The sequence below is a fragment of the Lissotriton helveticus genome, chromosome 1_1 (assembly GCF_964261635.1).
Source record: "Lissotriton helveticus chromosome 1_1, aLisHel1.1, whole genome shotgun sequence".
NCBI classification, from domain to species: domain Eukaryota; kingdom Metazoa; phylum Chordata; class Amphibia; order Caudata; family Salamandridae; genus Lissotriton; species Lissotriton helveticus.
Window position 1 is genome coordinate 1,689,445,483 of NC_136057.1, and position 25,660 is coordinate 1,689,471,142.

Genomic DNA, 25,660 nt, shown 5'->3' on the forward strand with positions numbered 1-25,660 from the left:
CGAGCCGACTCAGCAGCCTCTACCGTACCTGGGATGGATGTAGGCCAGAAATCGTCCGGAAGCGGACGATGGGTACGGTCTAGGGAGCAATGAAGAACCTCCGTCTTCGATCCATTAAATTGAAGCGAGTTGGCACGCAGCCACTCAGCTGTAGCCGACATACAGTGGTGGAAGGTATCTCTCAATACTGCCTTGGTACCCTCAAATGAAAAAATCAATTGAGTGTCATGCCGAATGACTTTATCAGGGCAACCAGAGGTCGGAGATACAGATTGAACAAAATCGGACTAATCGCTGACCCCTGGGGGACGCCCTGATCCACTTGATGAGTGGCAGATTGAAAAGGTGGTAGTGCCACTGCCTGCTGTCTGTTGCTGAGATAAGATGTTATCCAACTCAAAGCCAGGCCAGTTACTCCTGTAGCCTGTAAACGGCTTAGCAATACTGCATGGTCCACCGTGTCGAACGCGGCCGACATGTCAAGCAACACTAGAAATGCTGACTTTCCCATGTCGACACGCGTTCGTAGATCGTCCAGCACGGCGACCAATGCAGCTTCCGTGCCGTGAGCCGGCCTAAAGCCGAACTGCGATGTATCCAGGCAGGAGTTGTTTTCCAGAAAACTGGATAGTGTTCTTGTGACCCACTTCACTGCGATCTTTATTATAAAAGGTAAAAGCGAGATGGGCCTGTAATTGGCCGGGCTTGAGGGGTCCAAAGAAGCCTTCTTCAGCAAAGGTCTAACAATTGCCATCTTCCAGCTATCTGGGACCACTGCTGTACTCAGTGATTGGCAACAGATGGTGTGGAGCGGAGGAAACAGCTCGTTTTGAAATGCCTTCCAGATCTTATGAGGCATAGGAGACACCGTTAGCCAGAAGGCAAAATTCCTCCAAAGAAGGACTCGGAAAGCAGGATAGCCGAGCCGCCGTAACGGGGGGTTCTACGAGGGGAGACAAGGAAGATGTAAACTGGGCAGAGATCTAGAGTCCGCTCAGAATTTTCCTAATCTTCTCCTCGAACGCAGAAGCCACAGAGTCACACAAATCCTGGGAGACAGGGATAGTTGAGGCATTACATGGCGGATGGGCTAAATTGTGGACCAAGTTAAACAGTGCCTGCGATTTGTTAGAGGCCTTGGCCAGCGTATCTGCCAGAAATTGGGCCTTGGCTTTCTTCAGCTGAATCTTATATTCCTGCAAGGTCGCTTTATATGCTACCTTATCTAACTCCCTATATTCTCTCCTCCAGAGTCGTTCCGCCTGTTTACAGCGAAGTTTATGCTGCCCAAGATCCTCCGTGAACCAGGCGTTAGTTCTTCTAGATCTGTCCCTTACTTTCCTTAAAGGAGCCAGTTCATCCAAGGATGTCACGATCTGCTGGCAAAGGGCCTGATAGCTTTTGTCCACGCTATCCTCCACCATAAATGGTCTGGACAGCAAGGTAGGTCTAATTGGGGGTTTCAAAAGACGGGACCATTGCCTACTGATCTTAACACCTGGATCACCTGTCCTTAATGGACCGGGCATAGAGATAGACAGTAGAACTAGTGTGTGATCAGTCCAGCATTGATCCACGACCTCTCCCACTGAGACTAGATCTTTATCGGCAAATACAAGATCTAGAATATGCCCTTTAGCGTGAGTAGGTGCCATAACCAGCTGTGCGAGTTGTATATTGCTACATGCTTGGCAAAGTTCTCTATATGCCAGGTCTTGAGGGCCCGAGGGCCAAAGGTTAAAATCACCTAGCACTAATAGTCTGGTGTGGGAGTTTGAGAGGTCGTAGATCAGGTCGATCAATGGCTGAATGGCCGTGGTGGTTGAGGAAGGTGGTCTATAGCATAAAAGACCCGTTACTAGAGTACCGCCCTGGGCCATGATGGAAAAGCCCATAAGCTCGAGCTCTGATACCTCCTTCACCTCCAGCTGTGTAAACGAGATTGAGTCTCTGAATATGTAACCTATTCCGCCCCCTCTGCCAGTTGTTCGAGGGGCATGTTTTATAAGATAGCCCGGCGGACAGGCCCACCCAAGTTCCACTCCACAGTCAGACTTAGTCCAAGTCTCTGTTACAAAGAGGACATCTAGATGTAAAGAGTCTATCAAAAGAGCAATTTCCGCGTGATGTTTCACAAGAGAACGAACATTCAATAGGCCACAGGAAAGGACTGTGGCAGGGGGAGGAGTCATAGTACGGTGTCTATCGGCTTTAGTATCCATCCGGGAGTCCTGAGAATTGATCCAGCACACGGAGAATGGCCAAGGTAAACGCACCGGACGAGCCTGGGACGGGAACGGGCGCAAACGGGCTTACCTCTGGCGCACCTCCGGCGCGCACCCGCTGCGCGTCATCGCTGCGCTCTGACCGTCTGCCCATTATTTATAGCCCTACACGTGGGAGGAGTGTGAGGGGAGGAACTATTCCCCTAGCAAAGATGGCGCCCGTAAATCGGCTGCCACGAATGCCCTCTCAAAGATGGCGGCCGCAAAAGCACCCAGTATCGGTCCCTAGCTGCCCTGATTCCTGCAAATGCAGGGTGATCCAACCTTTAATGTGCGGGTAAGAGCTAGCGCGATGCTAGAAGTGCAGGGTACACGGCGCGGAGATAATAAGCGACGCAACTAAAATATCAAAGTAACAAATAAAGAAGTTTAAAATATAACAGCAGCCAGCGCGCTGCAAACAGCAAGTCTACCTGTGCGCGATCGTTCTGCCGATTAAGTACGCTCCTGCGCGCTCTTCCAGACGTGGGAGGAGTGTGAGGGGAGGAACTATTCCCCTAGCAAAGATGGCGCCCGTAAATCGGCTGCCACGAATGCCCTCTCAAAGATGGCGGCCGCAAAAGCACCCAGTATCAGTCCCTAGCTGCCCTGATTCCTGCAAATGCAGGGTGATCCAACCTTTAATGTGCAGGTAAGAGCTAGCGCGATGCTAGAAGTGCAGGGTACACGGCGCAGAGATAATAGGCGGCGCAACTAAAATATCAAAGTAACAAATAAAGAAGTTTAAAATATAACAGCAGCCAGCGCGCTGCAAACAGCAAGTAGCCACTTTACATCTTGTAGAGTGAGCCTTAGGTCTACCTGACAAAGGTGTGTTGACTTTCTGATGACAGAGTAAAATACTGGAACTAGACAGTTTGGAAGTGGATAACCCTGTACAAACAGGATCATAACTCACAAAGAATAATCTTAATTTACAAATGTCTTGTTTTGTCAAATAACATGTTAACATTCTTATCTAATGAATAAAGAGACCTTTCCACTGTAGCTGGATGGATTCTGAAAAATGGCTGTGTGTGATAAGGGTTGATTACAACTGAAATCAAAGACTACTTTAGGGGAAAAAAACTTGGATGCATCCTTATGATCAATGTACTCTTAAGGAACAGTATGTACAGTTCACGGTAGCATGGGAACCGGATCTCTCTTACTCTTCAGGCAGATGATTGTAACCAGAAAAGTGATATTTGTTGAATTGAAGAATTGTGAACCGGTTAGAAAGGAGGATCCATAGGTTTTCAGAGGCCCACATTATTTTTCCAAGGCTGTGGCAGCCTCCTTATAGTGGGAATCACTTTTTTTAGTCCCTCTACGGAGTCCTTAACCGCTGAGATTGTGAAAAAAGATTTATGAAGGACATTTTCTATAACCCATTATGGTGGTAAGATGTACCTTAAAGGAGGAAATCTGCAACTTCAACTTAGACAAATAGAGCCGATAAGGCAATAACGTTTCTTGGGACATTGTTGGGTCAATGTTTCTCTGAATGCACCAAATACAGAATGTATCCCAGTTAAAGAAATAAAACGTCCTGATGGAATAGCATTTTGCTTCGGTTGAACTCTACACTTTTTTGCAAGACTCGAGGACCATATTGGAGGAATTCAGGAGTCAAGTTGGCAAGCAGGATTCGTTGGACGAATTTGTGAAAACAAATCCAGTCAGCATGGTAGCTTCCTGTGTGGACGCACTGACAGATGCAGATGAACAAGTTACTTACCTTTGGTAAAGCTTTTTCTGGTGGATACAGTATCTGCCTGTGGATTCCTCACCTTTTGAATATCCCCCTGCGTCAGCAACGTTCGGAAAACTCTTTTGTAGCACGCCGGCGTGGACGACGTCACAGGAGCACGGCATCGCACGTGACTCCGACTGACGTCACTGACTCCTTATTAGGCCTACGTCTGCGTGATGACATCAGTTCCGCCCTTTTTTCCGTGCCTTCCAGGCACCCGGACGGACCAATCATAGTAGACATATACATATACAATGTACCCAGTACATAATTTCCCAAAAATACACACAGTGTGAAGATAATGCATGAAAAACACCATATATATATTATATATATATATATATATATATATATATATATATATATATATATATATATATATAACCACATCAATGCATATAAATATTGTCATGAACTCAGATATAGAAGAGAGGACAACGGGGAGGCAGGTGGGCATGTGAGGAATCCACAGGCAGATACTGTATCCACCAGAAAAAGCGTTACCGAAGGCAAGTAACTTGTTCTTCTGATGGATACATCTGCCAGTGGATTCCTCACCTTGTGAATAGATTCCCACAGCAGTCCCCACTCCCGGAGTAGGGTGTCCACTCTTCTATACCAGAAAATCTTGAAGGACAGAGCGCGCAAAATGGCCATCCCTCCTCACCTCGCTTTCTAAGCAGTAATGCTTTGCAAAAGTGTGGAGGGAGGCCCATATCGCAGCTCTACAAATGTCCTCTACAGGTACAACTCTAGACAAAGCAGATGTTGATGACTTTGCTCTAGTAGAATGAGCCCTTACACTCTCTGGAGGTTCCTTACCAGCCAGGGTGTAGCAGATTTTGATGCATAGTATGATCCGTCTTAAGAGTGTGCGCTTGTGCACAGCTCTTCCTTTTTTGCAGCCAGCAAATCCAACAAAGAGCTGGTCATCCACTCGATAGTCTTTTGTCCTATCAAGATAAAAGCTCACCGCCCTTTTGGGGTCCAGACAGTGAAGTTGCTCCTCCTCCTTGGAAGGGTGAGGGGGAGGATAGAAGGTAGGAAGGGTAATGGACTGTCCTAGATGGAAGGGAGTTACCACCTTAGGCAGAAAAGCAGCCCTGGTCCTAAGAACCATTCGTTCAGCATGAATGGTCAAGAACGGGGGCTTTGAACTAAGAGCTTGACTCACTTACCCTCCTTGCTGAGGTAATTGCGACAAGAAAAACAGCCTTACAAGACAAAAGTCTCAAAGGACACCTGTTAAAACGGAGAACCCTTTAAATATGTAAGAACCAGGTTCAAGTCCCATTGAGGCACAATAAAGGGAGTAGGAGGAAACCTATTTGCTAAACCCTTTAAAAATCTCAATACAACAGGAGATTTAAACAAAGATGGTTGATCCGGTAAACAGATAAAAGCAGATAAAGCCGATATATATCCCTTTACCATAGCTACAGCAAAACCTTGCTGCGCCAATGAAAGAGCAAATTGAAGTATTTCTGACAAACGGGCTCTCAAAGGATCAACAGAATTCTCCCCATACCAGGATACAAATTTAGACCACCTATAAGAATAGATAGACTTGGTGGAGTCCCGCCTAGCCGATAGTATGACATCCACCACATCAGGTGGGAGAGAAAAGAAATTCAGGTTGCCCCATTCAATCTCCAAGCATGAAGGTGTAAGGTCTGGAGGTGGGGGTGTAGAACCTGCCCCTGCAACTGCGAAAGGAGGTCTGCCCTGAGAGGGAGACGGAGCGGAGGGCACGAGGAGAGGTGGAGAAGATCTGTGTACCACACCCGTCTTGGCCAATCCGGAGCGACCAATATAACTTGGGCCCGGTCCTGGCGAATCTTCCTCAGAACCCGAGAAATCAAGGGTATGGGAGGAAACGCGTAAAGGAGTTGCGAGTCCCAACTCAACTGAAACGCGTCCCCCAAGGCTCCCTGCATCAGAAACTGGAGGCTGAAGAATGACGGGCAGTGAGCATTCTCGCAAGTGGCGAACAGGTCCACCTGAGGAGTCCCCTACGTCGGAAAGACGTGACAAACTACCTCTGGATGAAGCCTCCACTCGTGGTCAGCTGAGAACTGCCGACTGAGATTGTCTGCACGCACGTTCAGTACTCCGGCCAGATGATTTGCCACCAGACAAATCTGATGTACCTGAACCCAGGACCAGAGACGCAGAGCCACTATGACCCTACTCCTCCCTGTTTGTTGATATACCACATCGCGGTGGTGTTGTCCGTCAGGACATGAACCGACCGACCGCGAAGGGAAGGGAGGAAGGCCTCGAGTGCCAGACGTATCGCCTGTAATTCCAGAAGGTTGATGTGAAGCAACCTTTCCTCTGGAGACCAAAGACCCTTGATCTCCAGATCCTCCAGATGAGCACCCCACCCTAGAGTGGATGCGTTATCACTGTGGCCACCGAGGGAGGACTTTGAAAAGGCTTTCCTCGAGACAGATTGCCTTCCACTCCCCACCAAGACAGATCCACCGCAGCTTCTCTGGAGATCCTCACGGACTCCCCGAGATCCCCTTGATGTTGATACCACTGCCTGCGGAGGCACCACTGGAGTGCCCTCATGTGCCAGCGTGCATGGTTGACCAACAGAATGCAAAAAGCCATCAGACCGAGCAGACGAAGGTCCTTCAGGACTGGAACAACCGCTCCATTGTAAAATAAAGGAATCATTTCCTGTATGTCGTGAATCCTTTGAGGAGGAGGGAATGCACGACATACAGTTGTGTCCAGTACCGCACCTATGAACAGGTTGTGCTGGGAGGGCACCAGGTGAGATTTGGGTACATTTATCAAAAAACCCAACCTGTGCAACAACTGAGTTGTCACTTGCAGATGATGGAGCACTATCTCTGGAGATTCTGCTTTGATAAGCCAATCGTCCAGATAAGGGAAAACTGGAATCCCTGACCTTCTGATATGTGCAGCCACCACAGCCATCACCTTGGTGAAGACTCGAGGCGCAGTAGTAAGACCAAACGGTAAAACCGCAAACTGGTAGTGTTGCGATCCCACCGTGAAGCGAAGATACTTTCTGTGCGACTTCAGAATGGGTATATGGAAATAAGCATCCTTCAAGTCGATCAACACCATCCAGTCTTCTTCCAGCAGTGCTTGAAGAACCTGCGCAAGGGTGAGCATCTTGAACTTCTCCTGCTTCAGGTAGAGGTTCAAGATAATGAGATCCAGGATTGGACAAAGTCTGCCATCCTTTTTGGGGATCAGAAAATACCGGGAGTAGCATCCCTGACCCCTTTCCTGCTCCGGAACCACCTCTATCGCACCCTTTTGGAACAATGTCTGTACCTCTTACTGTAGGAGCAACAGGTGGTCCTCCGAGCAAAAACCTTGGCAAAGAGGGTAATTTGGGGGAAACTCCCGAAAGGGAAGAGCATACCCATTCTCTACGAGATTGAGAACCCCAAGATCTGATGTAAACGATTCCCAATCCCATAGAAAATAAGTAAGCCGACCCCCCACAAGACCCGCTAATCCGGAATGGTGGATCTAGGGCTGCTTTGCTGTTGTAGGTGGGGGGTGGGTAGAAGAGGAGGAAGTGGAGGAGGAGGCTTGACGTCCACGAGAACGACCCCTTTGTCTGCCTCTGTAGGACCTGTATAAAGGATTTTGCTGTTGCTGCTGGGTCTGCTTATAGGTACGAAAATTAGACCTTCCAAAACCCTTGTATCTTTTGGCAACAGAGCCTCTAGTTTGCAAACCCAAAGATCTTGCCATTGCTCTGCTATCCTTAAACCTTTCCAAGGCAGCATCAGCTTTCTTTCCAAAAAGGCCTGTGCCATCAAAAGGCAAATCCATCAGAGCAGCCTGAACATCCGCAGAAAACTCAGAAGTCTTTAGCCAAGCAGCCCTTCTGGTGGCGATCGAAGACCCCATGATCCTAGCCACTGAATCTGCCATGTCCATACCACTTTGTATGACCTGCCGAGCTGCGGCCTGCTTGTCAGATACCACTTCATTAAAGTTCTTCCTATCCTCCTCAGGAAGCTTAGGAGATAGCTCTTTCACCGTATCCATCAAAGCATGGATATATCTGCCCAGCAAACAAGTAGCATTTGTTGACTTTAGGGCCATACTGCCTGACGAAAACACTTTATTTGCGTTCTGATCCTGCTTCTTAGAGTCTTTATCTCCAGGAACCTGCGGAAAGGCAACTGCAGATCTTTTCGAGCAAGCAGCTTGAACCACCAAACTCTCTGGCAAAGGATGAGAGGCTAAGAATTCAGGATCTCCAGGCGCAACTCTGTAGCGCCTTGCCACTGACTTTGAAACTGCAGGAGCAGTAAATGGTTTACTCCATACCTCCAATATGGGATCTGTAAAAGTCTTAGTAAATGGAAGAAGCGGCTCAACCACACAAGATTGAGAATGGAGAACTTCAGTTAGAATGTTCGATTTGTACTCCACAGATGGCAAAGTCAAATTTAAGAGTTCTGCAGCCTTCTTAATTACCACATGGTAAGGCGCCACATCCTTAGACGGAGCATCAGAAACCGTGGGCAATCCCCATTCTGGTGAAAATTCTAGACCACTTGCATCATGCAATTCTTCAAATTCTTCTTAGCCTAACGGCTAAGGCGCTCCACCTCGGAATCTGGGTTCGAGTCTCGGTAACGACGTCAAAACCTCCTGTGATTCTGGGCAAATCACTTAATCTCCCCGTGCCTAAAAATGAAAGTGTGTGTCCTCATGTACAAAAACGTAACTTGTGCTATGTAAAGCGCTCTGATACCAGATTCGGTTTGGGTCTAGTTCGCGCTATATAAAACTCTACAAAAAAAAAAAATCCTCCTGATCCTGAAGCTTGCCCTCTTCAACTTCAGCTTCTCCATAATTTCTCTCCTCTAAAACGCGCTGCGCTCTACGCCTCGACCACTCCATTCGAACCGACGTCGTCTGATCCGGTAACGACTTCGATGGAGCCGGAGCTGACGTTGAATGAGGAGCTGGAGACGGAGCCGCCTTCGAATGCGAAGCTGGAACCGGCATCGAGCCTCGATTTGAATCTCAAGGTCGCGCCGGAGCCGGTGAAGCCGTGCACGGAGTCGATGACCTCGGAGGCACCGAAAGAAGCCATGGTGGAGTCGGCATAAAAGGCAGGAAAGGAGCCGGAGCATAAGCCTGCGGCACACCCAGGTTATAAGCTAATGGACCCATGGGACCAGCCGGCGCACCAGTGGGGTACATTGCTCTTGCATATACGCCATACATGGCGTTCCGAAAATGCGAAGGGTCCTGACCTAGACCAGGAAATTGAGGGTACGAACCCACCGGCTGCTCCTGAGGAGGCTGCACCGGATTGGAGTCCTGTACTTCTTGTTCTTCGGGATGATGTACCGGAGTCGTCGAACCCTGAGGAACTTCTTCCACTTCATGCTCCGAAGACTGATCCGGAGACGGATTCGATTTCGGAGACGGAGTAGGCTCACGAGATTGTAAAGGTGTGGCCTCACCTTCCGGATTACCAACTGGAGAGGGAGATATCATGCCCTTACGATGTTTTCGTGAAGTTGACTTCTTTTTCGAGTCCGACTCCCTGCTGGAATGATGTCTCGAACTGTGCTTTTTTCTCCTATGTTTCTTCTTTGATGAGCCAGAAGCATGACCCGAAGCAGACTTCGAAGCCGACCTCGACTGGGACCTCGAGCGTCTCGATCTTGACCTCGGAGCTCTCTCGGTATCCTTACCCTTCAATTTGGCAACAAGCAGTTTTGCCTCTCGTTCCTGAAGAGCCTTAGGGTTCATCTTAAAACAGGATCCACAACCCTTGACGTCGTGATCCAAACCCAGACACCATAAACAGTCACCATGAGGATCGGTAATGGACATCATCCTTCCACACGTATCGCATGGTTTAAGCCCCGGCTTCCTCGATGAGATCTCGACAGAAGACAGCAACACCAAACAGATACAGTAACCAGAAATCCAAAAAAGTAACAAAGTTACTATCCGTACAATAGAAGATCCCAAGAAACAGTTAGCGTTGACGACGCGGAAAAAAGGGAACTGATGTCATCACGCCGACGTAGGCCTAATAAGGAGTCAGTGACGTCAGTCGGAGTCGCACGCGATGCCGTGCTCCTGTGACGTCGTCCACGCCGGCGTGCTACAAAATAATTTTCCGAACGTTGCTGACGCAGAGGGATATTCACAAGGTGAGGAATCCACTGGCAGATGTATCCATCAGAAATTCTGTGCAGCACCAAAGTCTTGCCAATTTGGTGCTAGGAGGATCATATGGTTTTGGAATGTCACTTAAACACGAACCGACTGTTACAGGGAAATAGGAGGGAAAGAGTAAAGAAATTTCCGTGAGCAGATTATGAAATAAGCATTTTCCTTCATCCCTGCTTGGTTGTACCTGAAGGCAATGTAGAGACCGCTCTTGCTTTGGCATTTGTCAAAAGATAATTGCAAGGAAACTGCTTTTGCCGAAGGCATTTTCAATGAAATTTGACATTTATGACCTACTCCTAATTCTCTTAAATTCGGCTCACAGCATCAGTCTCTGCAGCTCACTCTTCTGGGAAGTAAGCTGTGGTGATTCAGATTATTGGCTATCAGCCACTTTCAAATGGCTTGGGTGTCTAGAGAAAGAAATGTCTACCGGGTGCCTCACCCAGCTTATTCAAAACCTCTCTGTTGTTTTGTCCATTTGAACAAAGACATAAATGGACTGAAAAGCCAGGAGAAAAAAACTTGAGCAAGGTTTACCTACACAGAGTTCCAGGGGGTTGATGCTGTAGGACATTCTGATCTGGGACCATGTATCCTGACTCTGGTGTGTGCACACATGGATAATCTACAACCATGTCAGTGAGGCATTAGTTACTATCACTTTAGTAAGAACATTCCTAGTTGAAAGAAACTCCCTTTAAAATACAGACTTATTGCACCACCATGGGAATGACTGGAGAAAGTTTTACCAGGTCTTTTAATTTTCCTGGAAATTCAGACCAGTGGTCCACGAGAGATTGCTGGAGAGGTCTCCTATGGAGGCATGCCCTGGAAACCAGAAATGTGTGAGAGGCTGCCAAATCCAAAAGAGAGAAAATCTGTCTGGTGGTTAGATGTTTAAGCCTGTGAAGACTGACATTGCAGGCTGATAGAAGCCAAGTCTTTCATACAAAGAAACAGGTTTGCGGTTTTGGTGTCCAGCACAGCCTCTAGACAATGAATGACTTGAACTTGAGTTGGTACTGACTTGGTTTGATTCACTTTCAAACTGAAGCGCTGAAAAGTGTCCACTATCTATTGGGAATGAATGAGAGCTTGCTGATGAGAAGATGCAATTAACAGCCAATCCTCTGAAGTACAAAAAACAGATTGCAATTTTTCTCAAATATGTGGACACCATTGTAATGCAATTCAAGAAAAGTGTTGCGGACGACTTTTGCCCAAATGGAAGTAATCTGTATTAAGGATGATCTTTGCTCACTCGAAGCCACAGGAACATTCAATGTTTTGCCGCAATTAGAATGTGAAAATAGGCATCCTGGAAATAAACTGCACACATCCAGTCTTCCTTGGTGTAGCTGAGGGTAGATCAGGTGGACGGATAGTACCCGAATTTCTCTTTATTTTTGTACTCATTTGTTGGCTAATTTCAGGTTGTCAGTAGGTGTGAATTAGTGTTTGTATCCTTTTTTCAAACCAGAATGTACCAGGAATAAATGACCCTTTCATTCTGGGAAATCGAAGACTTCCTCCGTTGCTTGCTTTTGTAAGTTCACTGCCTGCTGTAGTAGTTCCTGGTGAAAGTGATTTGAAGGATTGTAAATGGTGGGACCCTAATTTGAGAGTCTAGACACCTTGGAAAATAATCAGCACCCATTTGTCGGATGTAACATTTTGCACTCGCAAAATTTCTGTGATACTTCCTTTTACCGGAATGACAAGCAAAGGAAGATTGGAGAAAGGAGGGGGTCACTGTTTCCCACTGGAAGTATCCCTGCAGCCACAAAGGGTTGATGAACTCCTTTACCTCTTGATAAACCTCCTGGCTGGTACTGCTGCCTCTGCTGGTGTTCCTGCTGAGGCCGCTCAGGGGTTTGAACACTGTTAGGAATACAGACAGTCCTGATAGCTGTAATGTTTACTGTAATTCTTCCTTTTCTCTAATCCAAAAGTCTTCAACATCTCCAGTTCTGCCTTCATCCTGTACAAATTTTTGGCTGCATGGGATTCGAAGAGTGCTGCTTGAAAAAGGAAGTTTGAGAGTGCATGGCGTTTCTGACTTCAAACCAGTTAGATGCAGTCATGAGAATGGTCTCATTGACTACCAGTGGAAAAATCTGTTTGCAGCCATATCAGATGAATCTGTTGCAGCACTGAATATTTGATTACAGAACATTCTCTCAGGTATAATTTCATTATCATCCTCTGTGTCAGGGGAACTCACCAGCAAATCTCTTTAGGCATGCCGGAGAGTTCAGTCATATATCCGCTGTAGAGCAGTCACACTTGCTGGTTTCATAGCGGTATCCCTAAGCCACACATTTTGCATCGCACAGAATCCAGGCTCTTTTTTTCTTTGTCTAGAAGAATAGTTGGCAAAGGTGCAGTGGCTTCCTCTTTTGTTGCCGCTGAGACAATTAAAACCGAGGAGGAGGTTGGGAAATCAGTCCTGACAAATAGAGGCTCCTGTCTAGGAGACCTGCATCTCTGAGATGATGAAATAGACTTTGCTGATGCAGAGACTAGGAATAGCGGTTTACTAGAAATAGCTGATTGCAGGCGGTCTGGCACTAATGGAAGCAGACGGCACAATAACGATTTCAGAGTACATGTTTCGAATATGGCTACATCTCTGAAGGTATTGCACGTATGGGGATTTTCAGTTAAGCTGCTTATCGGACTAGGACTACATGGAAGGTGTTAATACATCCAGGAGATACTTTGGCTGGAGGGGAGACTGAGTGTGTTGGTGATTATCTCTTAATGGAGGATGCTGAAATGGATATAGTCCTAGAAACCAAGGGGCACAAGTTTTGTGAGATCTTGTACTGGAAGTGACGTTCAAGAATGAGGGATCTCATATGGTATTGTAAAGAGACAGGAGAACAACATGACCCATATCTACAACAAGAACAAGACCTTCATCACAAGGGTTTTACAGGATCCATGTGAGCTTGAGGAGGAAGAAGTGATCAAAGAAGAGGAGGAGGAACAATAGGTTTCAAGGACTGAATAGGAACGATATCCTGCAGAGGCATAGTCAGAGAGTGGACCCTTCTTGAAGGAGTTTGAGTGCCTCGAATTTCAAGATCTTTGTGAGAAATACCGATCAGAAAGTACAATCAAAGTTGAAATTTCTTTAAATGAGAAAGTACACCCTGCAATATGGAGTATGAGGTTGGAGGCAGCCTTCTGGACTTAAGCTTCTTTATCCATAAAGCAGGCAAAAGGTAATGCTCAATGCTGTGTGCTTTGACGTCAATGGTGTAAGTCTTGATTGGGGTAAGGGTGGGGGGGCTGCATAGACAGTGGTCAAAGCTAAGCTAGAAGCCTCTTCTCCATACTCAATGGAATTTCAAACAGAGATTCCTGGCATTTCTGGAGGTTCCTCCTTGCGGTCAAGTCTGATTTTCTCTGTCCCTCATATTTCTTTTTTACTTGCTCCAGTCGAATTCACCCTCGCTTGGAAGATTGGGTTCTGGAGGCCAAGGATACACAGAAGGTGAAGTTCTGATGTAGTTTACTTACCGCCAAAGTATGGCCACTTGTCAACATCTTCCTAATGAGTAAATTCCTACCGTAAACATTACAGAGCATCCACACATGGCTTGCCCAAATACTCTCGCTCAAGGACACAAGCGCTTTTTACCATGAGCTAATGTCATTTGTTCTTACAGGGTCTTGCTTCCCTTGAGGGCATGGTCCCTCTAGTCTTACAGCCTGCGAATGTACTAAAGCAGTTATCAAAAGATGTAGCTGTGACAACTTTGAACTGGACTAGAATATTTTAATGCTGTACCGGGAAAGTTACCTTGTCCTAAACTGTGAAGCTCTCCGATACCCTACGGGTTCAAGTTTGCGCTATACAAAACACTGAATAAATTAAAGGTCATTTTTCTGAGGCAGAAAGAAAAAGTCTTGTCAAAAAGCAAAAAAAACACTGGCTGAAGAGGTGTCAAAGGAAGCCAACTAAGTAAGGTCTTTCCTAAGAAAGAAGCCAAAGAAAGGTCACGATCTGTGCTCCAGGAACCTGAAGACAAGAGCTGAAACAAAGAACTGGGGAAACTGCCACTGAAAGACCATGATGGGATACTGGTGGAAAGAGATTTCATAAAAGAGCAGTGTCAGTTTTCCAGCCTTTTCAAGCTGCAGCCTACTTAGCCAAATTGCCATGCTTTTCCCTTTTCTTTAAAAATGTTTCTTTTAAAGTTTTTAGGTTTTGCCTGCAAGTGCGCACGTAGTGCGCATGCTCTAAAAAACCTCTTGAGTTCTATGTGGGATTGATGACCCGCCTCTGTCTCTCATTGGCGAGCTCCATAAATGGAGGCTAGCTATTGGGAGACAGACAGAGGCTGTCAATCACGCTTTCTCGGGGAAAGCGCGATTCGGGGGCGTTTCTCTGGCTTTTTTTAAGTCCCCGCCCCTTTGTCCCGGGCCGCGCTGTGATTGGCTGCCGGCCCGGGACACCCCCGTGACGTCATTTCCCGGGCCGCGCTGTGATTGGCTGGCTGGCCCGGGACCTGACTTGTTTCGTTTAGCGTTTATTTTCAACCCCCATTCTTTTCCTTCGGTTGGTAAATCGCAAAATAGTGTACCAAAGTCATCAATTACAACAAAATGCACACTCGTGAGATTTTAACCAACATAATATACAAGTATGTTTGGTAAGGCAGAAACTTAAACAAGAAGCGAGTCTTTCGTTGCATTCAGTAATAGCGCGTGATATGCTTTCAAACCCGGTAAAAAAATGCAACCTGATTCTGGATAAAATCTCAGAATGGCACTGTCACCGGGCCTAACGTATGTAGTTGAAAGTGAAATGAACATAGTCTAAAATAGCGGCACTGCTTTCCCCTCGCGTAGGGATTCTGATGTTCGGCGATGACAAGTGGGGTTACTTGCTGGTCGCCTGGATGTGGAAGCAGGGGTCACTGTGAAGTGCAGCGTCGAGGAGACTGTGGAAAGGCCGAGGGCGTTACTAGCTGGGCAGCAGGGTGGTACTGGCAGGGAGGGGTGCGTCCGTCATCTACCGCGCAGGGGACTGAGCACAAGAAAAGCAGGTAGTTGGCAGGTTTTGTAGGTTTGTCACGAAGGACTCAGGCACCTTCTTGGAGCTGAACGCTCCAGCCACCTGCAGTGGGGCAAAAAAAGACGCCTTGTAGGTCGCAGTTCATCTGAGCAATTGTGGACATCTCACTTAATTTAAGACTAAGGGAAACATCGACGTACGTGTTTTTTTTTTAAACAAACATCATACTGTTTCCCACTTTTAAAGACGAGTGTAGTTATATTACAAACCTACGCCTGGCATATACATACTCTCACCTCGTTTACCTTTCGCTGGCCATCTCTCCGACACTGACACTAACCCATGCCCCTTTTCCTACTGGATACGCATTTTCTGCGCAGCCCCTTGTGATCGTTATGTCACCGAAACCTAATGCAGGACAGCTGACCTTCAGATTGCCTGTGCTGTCACTTCCAGTGGAGTGAATTAAAGCGAGAACGGGTGACGCAGCCTCCGAGTATTTTAGCAGCCAAAGCTACGCGAGGTGTACTTTTGCACTGTCATTCCCTTATGCATTGTCATTGTCTTCCGTGTCTTACCAGTTCACCCACATATTGGCTGAAAGACCTTGCTCATGACAGCTCTTTTGCTGGCTTTGTTCCCCAGAACCGCCAGCGACGTCACTCTCTACAATTTATTGCACCCTTTTGTTTCAGTAACGATGTATAGAAATGTTTAGCCCATTAAGGTTTAGAATGAAAGACACCGTTTAAACGCTTACACTGAAAAGGAAAATCTTGCAAGCTTCTCCTCTTAAAACATAAATTCCTTCTGGCTCTTCACAGAAAAGACTTTGACCGTCGAAGCACTTGCTTTTGTGATACACATGCCATACCTTATCAATTCAGTAAAAATGCAGCTTAGTGGGTTAAAGCATCTGTAACAGTAACTCGTTCGAATTTAAACAGGGCTTATCTAGTCTTTCAACATTCTGAGGATGACAAATGTCTCTGAGATATTGGTAAGGTCCACTAATTAAAATACACATTTTTTAGATTCGCAGTTTAAAATGTGCAATGATTACTGTGAAATTGAAAGCTGAAATGACACGCATTTGAAATGTGCAAACTGTAATAGACAGTCATAGCTATGTATATAGGCCAAAGAAATGCAGAGAAGCAAGTTTTCTTTAACTAGTAATAAACCTAATATTGCTGAAATGTGCCCAAACATAATTAAGAAGCTTAGTGACATGCTTAGAAAATGCTCGTAATAACGCTTTGTGACCTGCACACTACGGTACTTCTACTCATATTAAATATTTAACAGAAAATAACGCTGTGACTCAGAAAATACGTATTTATACAGCTGCTCCTTTAGCTGGCTGGCTTCCAAACAGTGAAATGCCTTGCCCCTGGTACTCGGGCAAGGAATCTCTGAATTGATCTTTCAAAGGAGGCTTAAAACCTGGTTATTTGGATTGGCTTAAAACTATATTGGAGCTTGCCACATAGGTGTTGCCTGAGTATGAAGTTTTAGCCCAGGAACACTGGCTGAAGTAACCAGGTGCTCTATAAGCAACTTTATAATTATCCGTTCCTTTGTGTAAAAAAGATTTGAAAATTCGCCAAAGTTACTTTTTCTTCTGAACGAGTACATCACCTAAACAGTGTACGAGATATTTGATGTAGTAAGCGTTTGTGTTTCCTTGTAGGCTGATATCCGCTTGCACCCGGATAACTCTGATGACACAGTAGTTTTGTTCAGTGACAGCTTTCAATGCATTGCCAGTATAAACAGACTGCTTCACTTGTCGTGTAGTTGATTTAAAAAGGTATTTCACTTAGCATGTTTTTGTAAGTAAGAGTTCAGATTTTACTAAACATATACATTTTACTACACTACTCTTTTTTTTTTCTTGTTTTGTGTATTACGTTATGTACATACAGGTTTGTAGCATTTATATGGTCCCATATCACTTTTAAAACTTAGGTCTGTACTGTTCTGCGATTCTTGTTGATAAAATGTACTGAATTTCTGGAGACTAATGTTAAGGTCGCCCAGGCATGCCCCTGGAGGTATTTTCAGGTTGCTTGGAACTAAGCGGGTAAGGCGCTTGCTGTGTATCGAACAGGTCGAGAAGATTAAGCTATTGGCAATGTAAATGACAATGCCATTTATTTATCTGTTTTCAAAACCAACACATAAATACAAATTTTGTCATTTACAATGCCAATAGCTCTAACTTTTCCAAAGGCGAAACCGTTGCATTGTAAATGCTTGTTTCTTGTTACTTTTAGAAGTTGAGCGGTTATTATCAATTAAAATTGTTGTTTTTTTTTAAAGAAAATATGGGAACACTTGTCAATATAGCATAAATTGTGTTGTGCTAAAATACAGTTTTATTATTTACAAAAGGTTTTTCTGGTAGAAAATTGTACTAATGTACACTTTTGTAATCTGTGCTGTGGAATCTCATTCATGGGGAGGACTGCACAGTTCTTATGATCATCAATGGACATCATGAAATAGCATTCTCGTCAAGGTGTTTGATTCCAGTGAATTTAGTCGCTAAATGAATGAACGAAGTCAGCCTCTTGCAAAAGTTGCTTTCAAACTACCAAGAACAGGGCCCTGAGACCCCAAACTCATGGGGCCAGCAATATACGTACCAAGAAGTCTCTGCAGCTTTAGAATGCGTTGCCTGCAGCATCTATTCAACTATAATTTGTTTGAGAACAATGCCAAGCTACATCATTTGAGTTAAAGAATGCAAAGTAAAAAAGTCCCAGCCTGCTACCTTTCTGTGGGGGCACTCTAAAATGGACTCAGTTTTAACATGACTGAGTTTAGGGAATGCTACCTTTTATTGAGCGGGAGGAGTTTGTGCGGGGTTAGAAAGAGGAATCAACCGTTTATATTAAAAGAAAAAACTTCAGATTTCCAACATGACATTTTTCGCGTGGCCTCATGACTTTCATCAATCACAGTTTGCCGAAATCCCACAAAAAATTAGTCTGCAAACATCTAAAAATAGCATGGATATAGTATATGTGAAAAGCGTGCATAAAGTGCTTTTTCCTAGATTTTTTTGGTTGGCCTATGTTGCTGGCTTATGACTACACACCCCTGTAAGACTTCGTAACCGCTCTGACATTAAAACAGCGTGACATCGCTAATTGGAAAAGCAGGATCCAACAAAAAGAGGAGGCGGGGGTGGCAGAGGTGCCAGCGCATCACCTCTCTGTATGCAGTGAGCCAGCCTGAGAAGCTCAGCTGCGCGCAGAAAGCAGGGCATGGAAGAGGGAAAAAAACAACAGAGGGGGACGAGGAGAGAGTCTGTACCTTGGCTCTTTTCCTGGCATGGCTGTGATTCGGTGTCCGCCTCTGCGCCAATTGTGAAAAGAGGGGGAGAGAGAAAGAACAGAACCATTAAAATAATACTATCAACAAAAAAGGGGGGGAAGGAGTAATAGACAAAAATAGGAATATATATGAATATATATATATATATATATATATATATATATATATATATATACACACACACACATACATACACACACACAAAACAGTGCAAGACTTATTGAATGAAATGCGTACACAGGCCCTTGTACCAATGGTGGGCCTTAGCGCTATAAATAATCTACAGTTATGCATTATCGGGCTTCTGTACACGCTAAAACGAGCAATACGCCGAACATAACATCTGCACGAGCTCCTAGCTCATACTAGAGAGGCTGTATCCATAATGTAATAAACAAAACGAAGAAATGCAGCTAATGTATCGCACTCGGCCCTCCTACTAAACCACCCTATACTGAAGAAGTGTTCTCATGTGACGTTAAATTAGAACACAGCCCACGTCCAGGCACCAAATGTCAACACGGGATGTGTAGCTGTACTGAAATAAGAGCAGGTGAAGCACCATGCACAGCTTTGAAAAAAGAACCAAGGTCAAACTTAAAGCCTCAATCTGTACTGAAACATGTGCAGCTAAACCACCTGCACGAAGTTCAAACTGATGATTTATATCTATACTCCAAAATGTGCTGCTAGGACACAGACAACAACACAGTACAACCCCATCAGGGTCAAACATAGGGCCTCTCTTTCTACGGGGGGGGGGAAGACAGTGGAGCTAATGCACACAGCAGAGCTCCTAAACCAGCTCCAAATTCAAACACGGGCCTCTATGCGTGCCAAACCAATGTAACTAACATTGCAGTTTCTGCATCAAGGAGGGGGCCTTCTGCTAGCACAAGGTCAGATATAGGAAATCTAATCATACACTGAGCATAGCACTTACACCAGCCCCATATTCAAACACAGAACTTCCATCTGTCCTGAAACCTGCACCAGGAAAGCAACGAACACTACTCTTGTACTGGCATCAAGTTCAAACACAATGTCTGAAGCTAAAGCACCCCGCACAGCTCATGGAGCAGCTGGTCACAGTTCGAACACAGAGCCTCCACATTGAAACAAGAGCAGTCAACAAGTGCAGCTAATGCGTTAAGCTCAGCCATCGAGAACTAGTTCAAACTCAGGTTCGCTAGCCACACTGAAACAAGTGCAACTAACGCATCAATCACAGCCCTTGCACCTACACCTAGTGCGAATACAAGCGGAGACGTGCAGGTAATGCGTCAGATTTATATATGGGACAATCTGGTCTGCCACAGGTGCAGCTAGCCCACAGAGCTTCCCCCCTTGGCAGCTCAGACATTTCCTGCATTTGTTCGGAGTTAAATACAACAATCATCTCGACATCAACCCTATAACCGAACAGCTGCATTTCTGTAAAATAGGTACAAACCCAGGCTGGTGTCGACCTGCAGCACCATCTCTTTAATGGACACCTGGTTTGAATGCCTGCTGCTCTAGCAGTTGTAGTGTCCAGTCTACAAGTTTTACCTGCCACAAAGTGCTCAGAATGGAACACAACTCTACTTTAGCCTAAAGCAGAGTTGTGTGCCATGCTGAGCACTTTGCAGTTAGGCTATCTCAGTGATTCTCACCCACTCTGAAAACGGGAATATTCAGAAGGCGGTCAGGAAAGAAGAATGTCATAGGATTCCGAGTGCCAGATAATAACTAAGGGACATATTGGGCTATCCACCCCAATGGAGTGTTCGAGGTCTCTGGCAGGTTGTTTTTGTTCTGGAGCTGCAGGGCATGACAGACATCCAAACTGTTTGAAGAAGTCACCAGTTTCCTAGTTCCCATTACCACTGTTCAACGCATGGTCTTACCTGGGATTCTTGCCTCGAATAGGACTCATCAGTCTCCTTCTCCACCTCTTCCTTGCTCGGTGACCTGGACAAGCACTTGCTTTTGTTTACAGACTCCTCTACTAGCCTCTTCTCAGACTCCTTCATGATCTCCAGCGTTTCTTGCGTAGTGTTACTGTTGGACATCGTCAGCATCATTGAGGACAATCCGAGGAGACCTAGAAAACGAAGGACACAATGCAGACTTTATTTTGCAGCCCATTAAACTACAGAATTAATAACATTCTAAAAGGCTAGAAGAGTTAGAAAAATGATGAGAAGAAATTATGCTTCTATTCAGTAATCTCAGTTCAAAATGTATGACCTACATTATGCATGAGAAAGCTCCAAATCTCCATGTTTCTATATTTAATAAAGAGACCTGTGCAATAGTTCTAAACGGTACAATACTTTAAGGATACATTTTAATCCTGATATACCTGCAATATAAATAATATAAAAAGAAAGAATGATAGGAAATGAGCTTTTAATCTACTCAGAAAGACTAGAAGGGTGTTCTTAATCAACAGGCTGAGAATTGAAAGAAGCTGGTCTCTGCTCTTGGTGAGTAAAATATGTTGGACTTGTCCAGAGCTGTGGTTGTCAGACTCTGAAATGAGGAGGTGGTGTATATATTTGCTCAATAGATGCTACATGCCTGGCTAACAGCGACCGTGCTAGACATTCATTTAGCTGTCACTACAAGCTGAATGATGCTAACTGGGAAAGATGGCATTCGCTGATATGGTTATGACAGATGTAACTGGTTAAGGGAAAGCGGTGTCCTAGTGTGTGGACAAATTAAATTTCTCTGCCCAGGCCAAAACCTATGCTTATGCTTGCAGGTTTAATTTGTGTGTGTAGGAAAAAATACACAACTTAATCGCTTCCATGTAGTTTTACAAGCATCAACATCGCTCACAGGAAAGAGGGTTACACTGGACTTTCAATATGCATTTTACACTACCATTCCATGCAGTGAGATCTCTACGTAAGCGATGATCATCATAGAAACGTGTTAAAAAAAATCTGATCTCTTGTCTTGGTTAGTGGAATATATTGGACTCACCAAGAGCTATGGCTGTCAGACTATGAAATGAGGAGCCACTAAACAGGCTTGCTCACTTTGCTGAATAAGTGGTACATGACTTCAAACATCTTAATGACTAGTTTTTAAAAACGTAAGCCTATCAAATATAAGTAAAGCAGGAAAAGTGTAATCATATTTAACCTGGCAAAGCCAATAAGTCTCGCTTTTGCAGATTGGCAAAAAAATATTCGCTGATGCTGAACACTACTGGCACAAAAAATAAGCATTTGCAATGCAATAGGTCTTGCATTTGTGAGAGTTTAAGCCATTGGCATTGTAAATGATAATGTATTGTTTTAAAAAAAGATAAATAAAAGGCATTGTCATTTACAATGCCAATAGCTTAAAATGCTCACAAATGCGAGACCTATTGCATAGTTTGTTAAAAAACAGTTAGGAGAGGGTGTTTCCTGCCTGCTGTTGCAGGCAGGAGAAAGCTATTTGAGAAGATAGCGCTCAGAGACTGTAATTAAAGCCTACAGAGTAACATATGTAACAGGGGGTGTCACCATGGGAGGTTATAAAATGGGACAAGGCAGCACTAAGGAGGGGACTACTAAGCCTTTTGGCCAATGAGCAGCCACAGTTTACAGTGGACAATGACAAAAGCCAATGAGAAATATGGGTAGGGAGTGGGCGGAGCTTCAAGTCCCTACCTGACTATAGTATGCCTTGCAGAGCAGCGCATGCGCTGCCTGGGCTCGACCTAAAAAACACTGACAAACTGCATGGGTGTGTGAGAGTAATCCTACACCGGCCGTTTTGTTTCTATTCACTGCCCCAAGATTGCAGCGGACATCTTTGAACAGTAAATAAAACACAGAAAGTGCTCCAATAAGTACTTTAATTACAGAGGAGCAACCTGGCAGCAAATTGCAGCTGCACTACTAAGCACTCCCCTTTTATTTTTATTTTTTAACAAGATGGGGAGGCGGCTGATGGAGTAAATGGAGGCAGCAACAGAGCAAGGGGGAAAACCATAGGACAGTAAATAAAAGATAAATCAAAGAATAATAATAGAGTTACGCAAACAAAGACAGGCATTGGGAAGCGCGCCATTCAGCACCAACATTGAGGTGTGGCCCTGGTCAGTATATTCAATGCAGCGAAAACCCCTTTCTACCCCATTGTCGTTAAGGCCCAACTAAAGCACAAAGAGCGGATAAGCCTCAGTTAAAGGCAAACCAATCGGTGGGCCCTCAAAAGGACACACCTGACTTCGCACAGAATGGGGAAGCTTCGCTCCCACACAGGTTCCCTGATGCCAGCTACAACGCAAAACAGCTCTGCAGTTACTAAACTGCAGCAGGGAGACGCTGAGGCACCCCCTGCATTGACCATGTCGGAAAAGCTAGACAAAGTTTTGGAAGCTATTGAGCACTTTAGGGTCTCGATGTAAGAAACATTTGGCACCCTGGCTACGGATCTTAGCTTGTTTTGCGATGACCACAGAAAATTGGGGAAAAAGTGGCTGACTTGAGGAAAGAAGATTGCCGTTGACCAACCACTAGCCAAAACGCAACAAGAAACAGTGCGGACACTGCTAGACGGAGTGATGAGCCTAGAGGAACGCGCAGATGACCTTGAAGAATGCTCGCGGGGATGCAATATTCACGTCTGAGGCCTTCCGGAAGGCATAGAGGGGACAAATCCCATCAAATGTATAGAAACCTGCACCCGCACTTCCACACCGGATACGGACCTTACTGCTTTCACCTCAATAGAAAGGGCACACAGTGTGCCAGCTCGTCGGGCTCCCCACCCGGTACACTACTTGCGTAATTCCTCCACTACAGAGACAGGGACGAGGTACTCCGTGTGGCTAGACAACATGGGCCTACCCAAATTGAAGACGACTACATAATGCTCTTCCCAGACTATTCCTGAGCAGTGCAACGCCCACAATCCTTATTTATCAAAGTGAAAAGCAACCTATGCCAATAAGGAATACAATATTCACTGCTATTTCCAGCACGAATCAAACAATGCGCAATTTATTTATTTATGGTTCCTCCATATTATTTACGGATTCTAAGGCAGCCCATGACTAGGTGGATCAAAACTGTCAAAATCACCCAAGCGCAATCTTATAAAAAAAAGTTTTAAAAACGAATCGTCATCAAACAATGAAGAATAATCACGTCGCCCTAAAAGACAAAACAGGTGCTCCAAATCTGTGACCCACTCCCAACTTACAAAATCCCCGGACTTAAAGCAAATTATTGCTGAGCGCAGTAAAGCCCTACAGGCAGCAGCAGAAATAGGACCAGCCTCACCAGCAACACATTACGACAGAGACCCCCATATCTTCACATCAGAAGAGGGTATTGATGACACTGTATCCAAACAGGCTCTGTGACCCCACCATTGGTGACGCCGCAGACAGCAGACAAGGTGATATTAACTGTAATTATTACTAACCATGTATCCTATTTCACTTAACAGATGACTGTGAAATAATGTAGTGTGTGAACCAGCACGGAACATGACAGGTCACCGACATACATAAATCCTACAAATGCCACCCACGGAGACCGCGTAGATGCGCGGCCAACTAGACCCCACAACAAAGAGTTTAAGTGACATGCAAAGTTTGGATGTACCGCCTGTTGCGGTAGGTCCCAAGTATTGGGAATACCTCCTACCCCGGTTAACATCCCTCATTTCGTCACCTACTAATACACTGAATGTATGATCTCAGTTGGATGAGAGAAATAAACCCATGGGTGGCATCAAGACTGAGCCCAGAGAGGTGCACATACAACAACCCTGCCCCACTTCTCTTCGTGACACCCAAGTCATAACATTCAAAACACCTCATGGTGTGAAAATGTGATATTAATATCCTCACACTTAATGTGCGAGGCATGCACACTGCACGCAAGAAATATGCAGTGTATGACAATGCGCAGTTTGCAATGCTACACGAAACGCATTTAACGACAGGAGAGCTAGACAAATTACGCAAGTGCTGACGAGGTACATTCTGCACAACTACATACTGTGTGTTTGCACAGTGAGCACTCATTTGGCTGGGACCAGGGGTTCAGTTCCAGGAACTATCTAGAACGATTGTTGCGGAAGGCCACTTTACCCTGCTGGAGGGGCTCCTAGATGGCCAACCACTTCTGCTGGGCAGTATTTACGTGCCAAACACGGAGATGGGAAATACTGGGACTCCATTTCAGCACACTACCCCAATACACTACAATGCCCTGGGAGGAGACTATAACTGTACGCAAAACATCTCACTAGAAGGATCCCACCCGGCCTCCCTGGCCATAGCGCAATCACGGATCACTGACAGATGCACGGCCCAGTAAATATCCAAATACCAGACTATACTCATTTCACTCTATACCACGACCTCAGAGTCCGCCTTGACTGTTTCTTATGCTCCTCACACATTATCCCTATGGCCCAGAAGACAGAGTACCTGGGTCGGGTAGGGTCCTATCTGATCATGACGCACACACGCTAACTCTAGGATGGCAGCCACCCCATTCCCAGTCCCTATCTGGTGCCTACCACTTAAATGTGTGGAGGACCAGGTGTTTAAGCAAGAGTAAACAAACACACAGTCAGAATTACTTCAGTGAAAACACCAAAACAAAATCCACTAAGAGCAACGGAATGGGATGCGTTCAAGGTGGTGATTGGAGGGACATGTATCCAACACATCTCCGGGGTACGATAAACCCTAGAGTGGCACATACTAGAAGAGGAACGGAAATTAGCAACAATGACACAGACAGCAGATACAAATGAAGAGACACTGGTGCAGGTAGCAGACGCAAACACCACGTATGCAGAGTTGCTTGCAGACCTCAGGAGATACAATTTTAAAGGGCACGCTGCCAGAGTACACAGAGGAGATAGAGCAGGCACACTGCTAGCATGGCTTATCAAACAAGACACTGCTCCTCACCCGATAACCAAAGTGAACACCATCACAGGCACACTAGACCAATCCCAGGCAGACATAATGCATGCATTTCGCGAGTATTATGCAGCTCTATACACAGTCCCTGACTTGACAGAAACAGAGGCAATAGACAGATT

The 25,660-nt window shown here is 45.4% G+C and overlaps 1 protein-coding gene across 4 annotated transcripts in view; it reads right to left on the minus strand.

The window, feature by feature from the left end:
- The window catches only part of R3HDM2 (R3H domain containing 2), a 906,692-nt gene that overhangs the window by 535,297 nt on the left and 345,735 nt on the right, over positions 1-25,660 (minus strand). For 2 of the 4 annotated variants that reach the window (XM_078688982.1, XM_078688980.1), the window contains exons 3-4: positions 20,491-20,687; positions 18,581-18,622 (exon numbers count right to left, since the gene is read on the minus strand). In XM_078688982.1, the coding sequence (XP_078545108.1) occupies positions 18,581-18,622; positions 20,491-20,667 (219 nt within the window). In that variant the 5' untranslated portion in view covers positions 20,668-20,687. The remainder of the gene's footprint in view (positions 1-18,580; positions 18,623-20,490; positions 20,688-25,660) is intronic. The other 2 variants (XM_078688983.1, XM_078688981.1) reach the window with 1 other exon arrangement.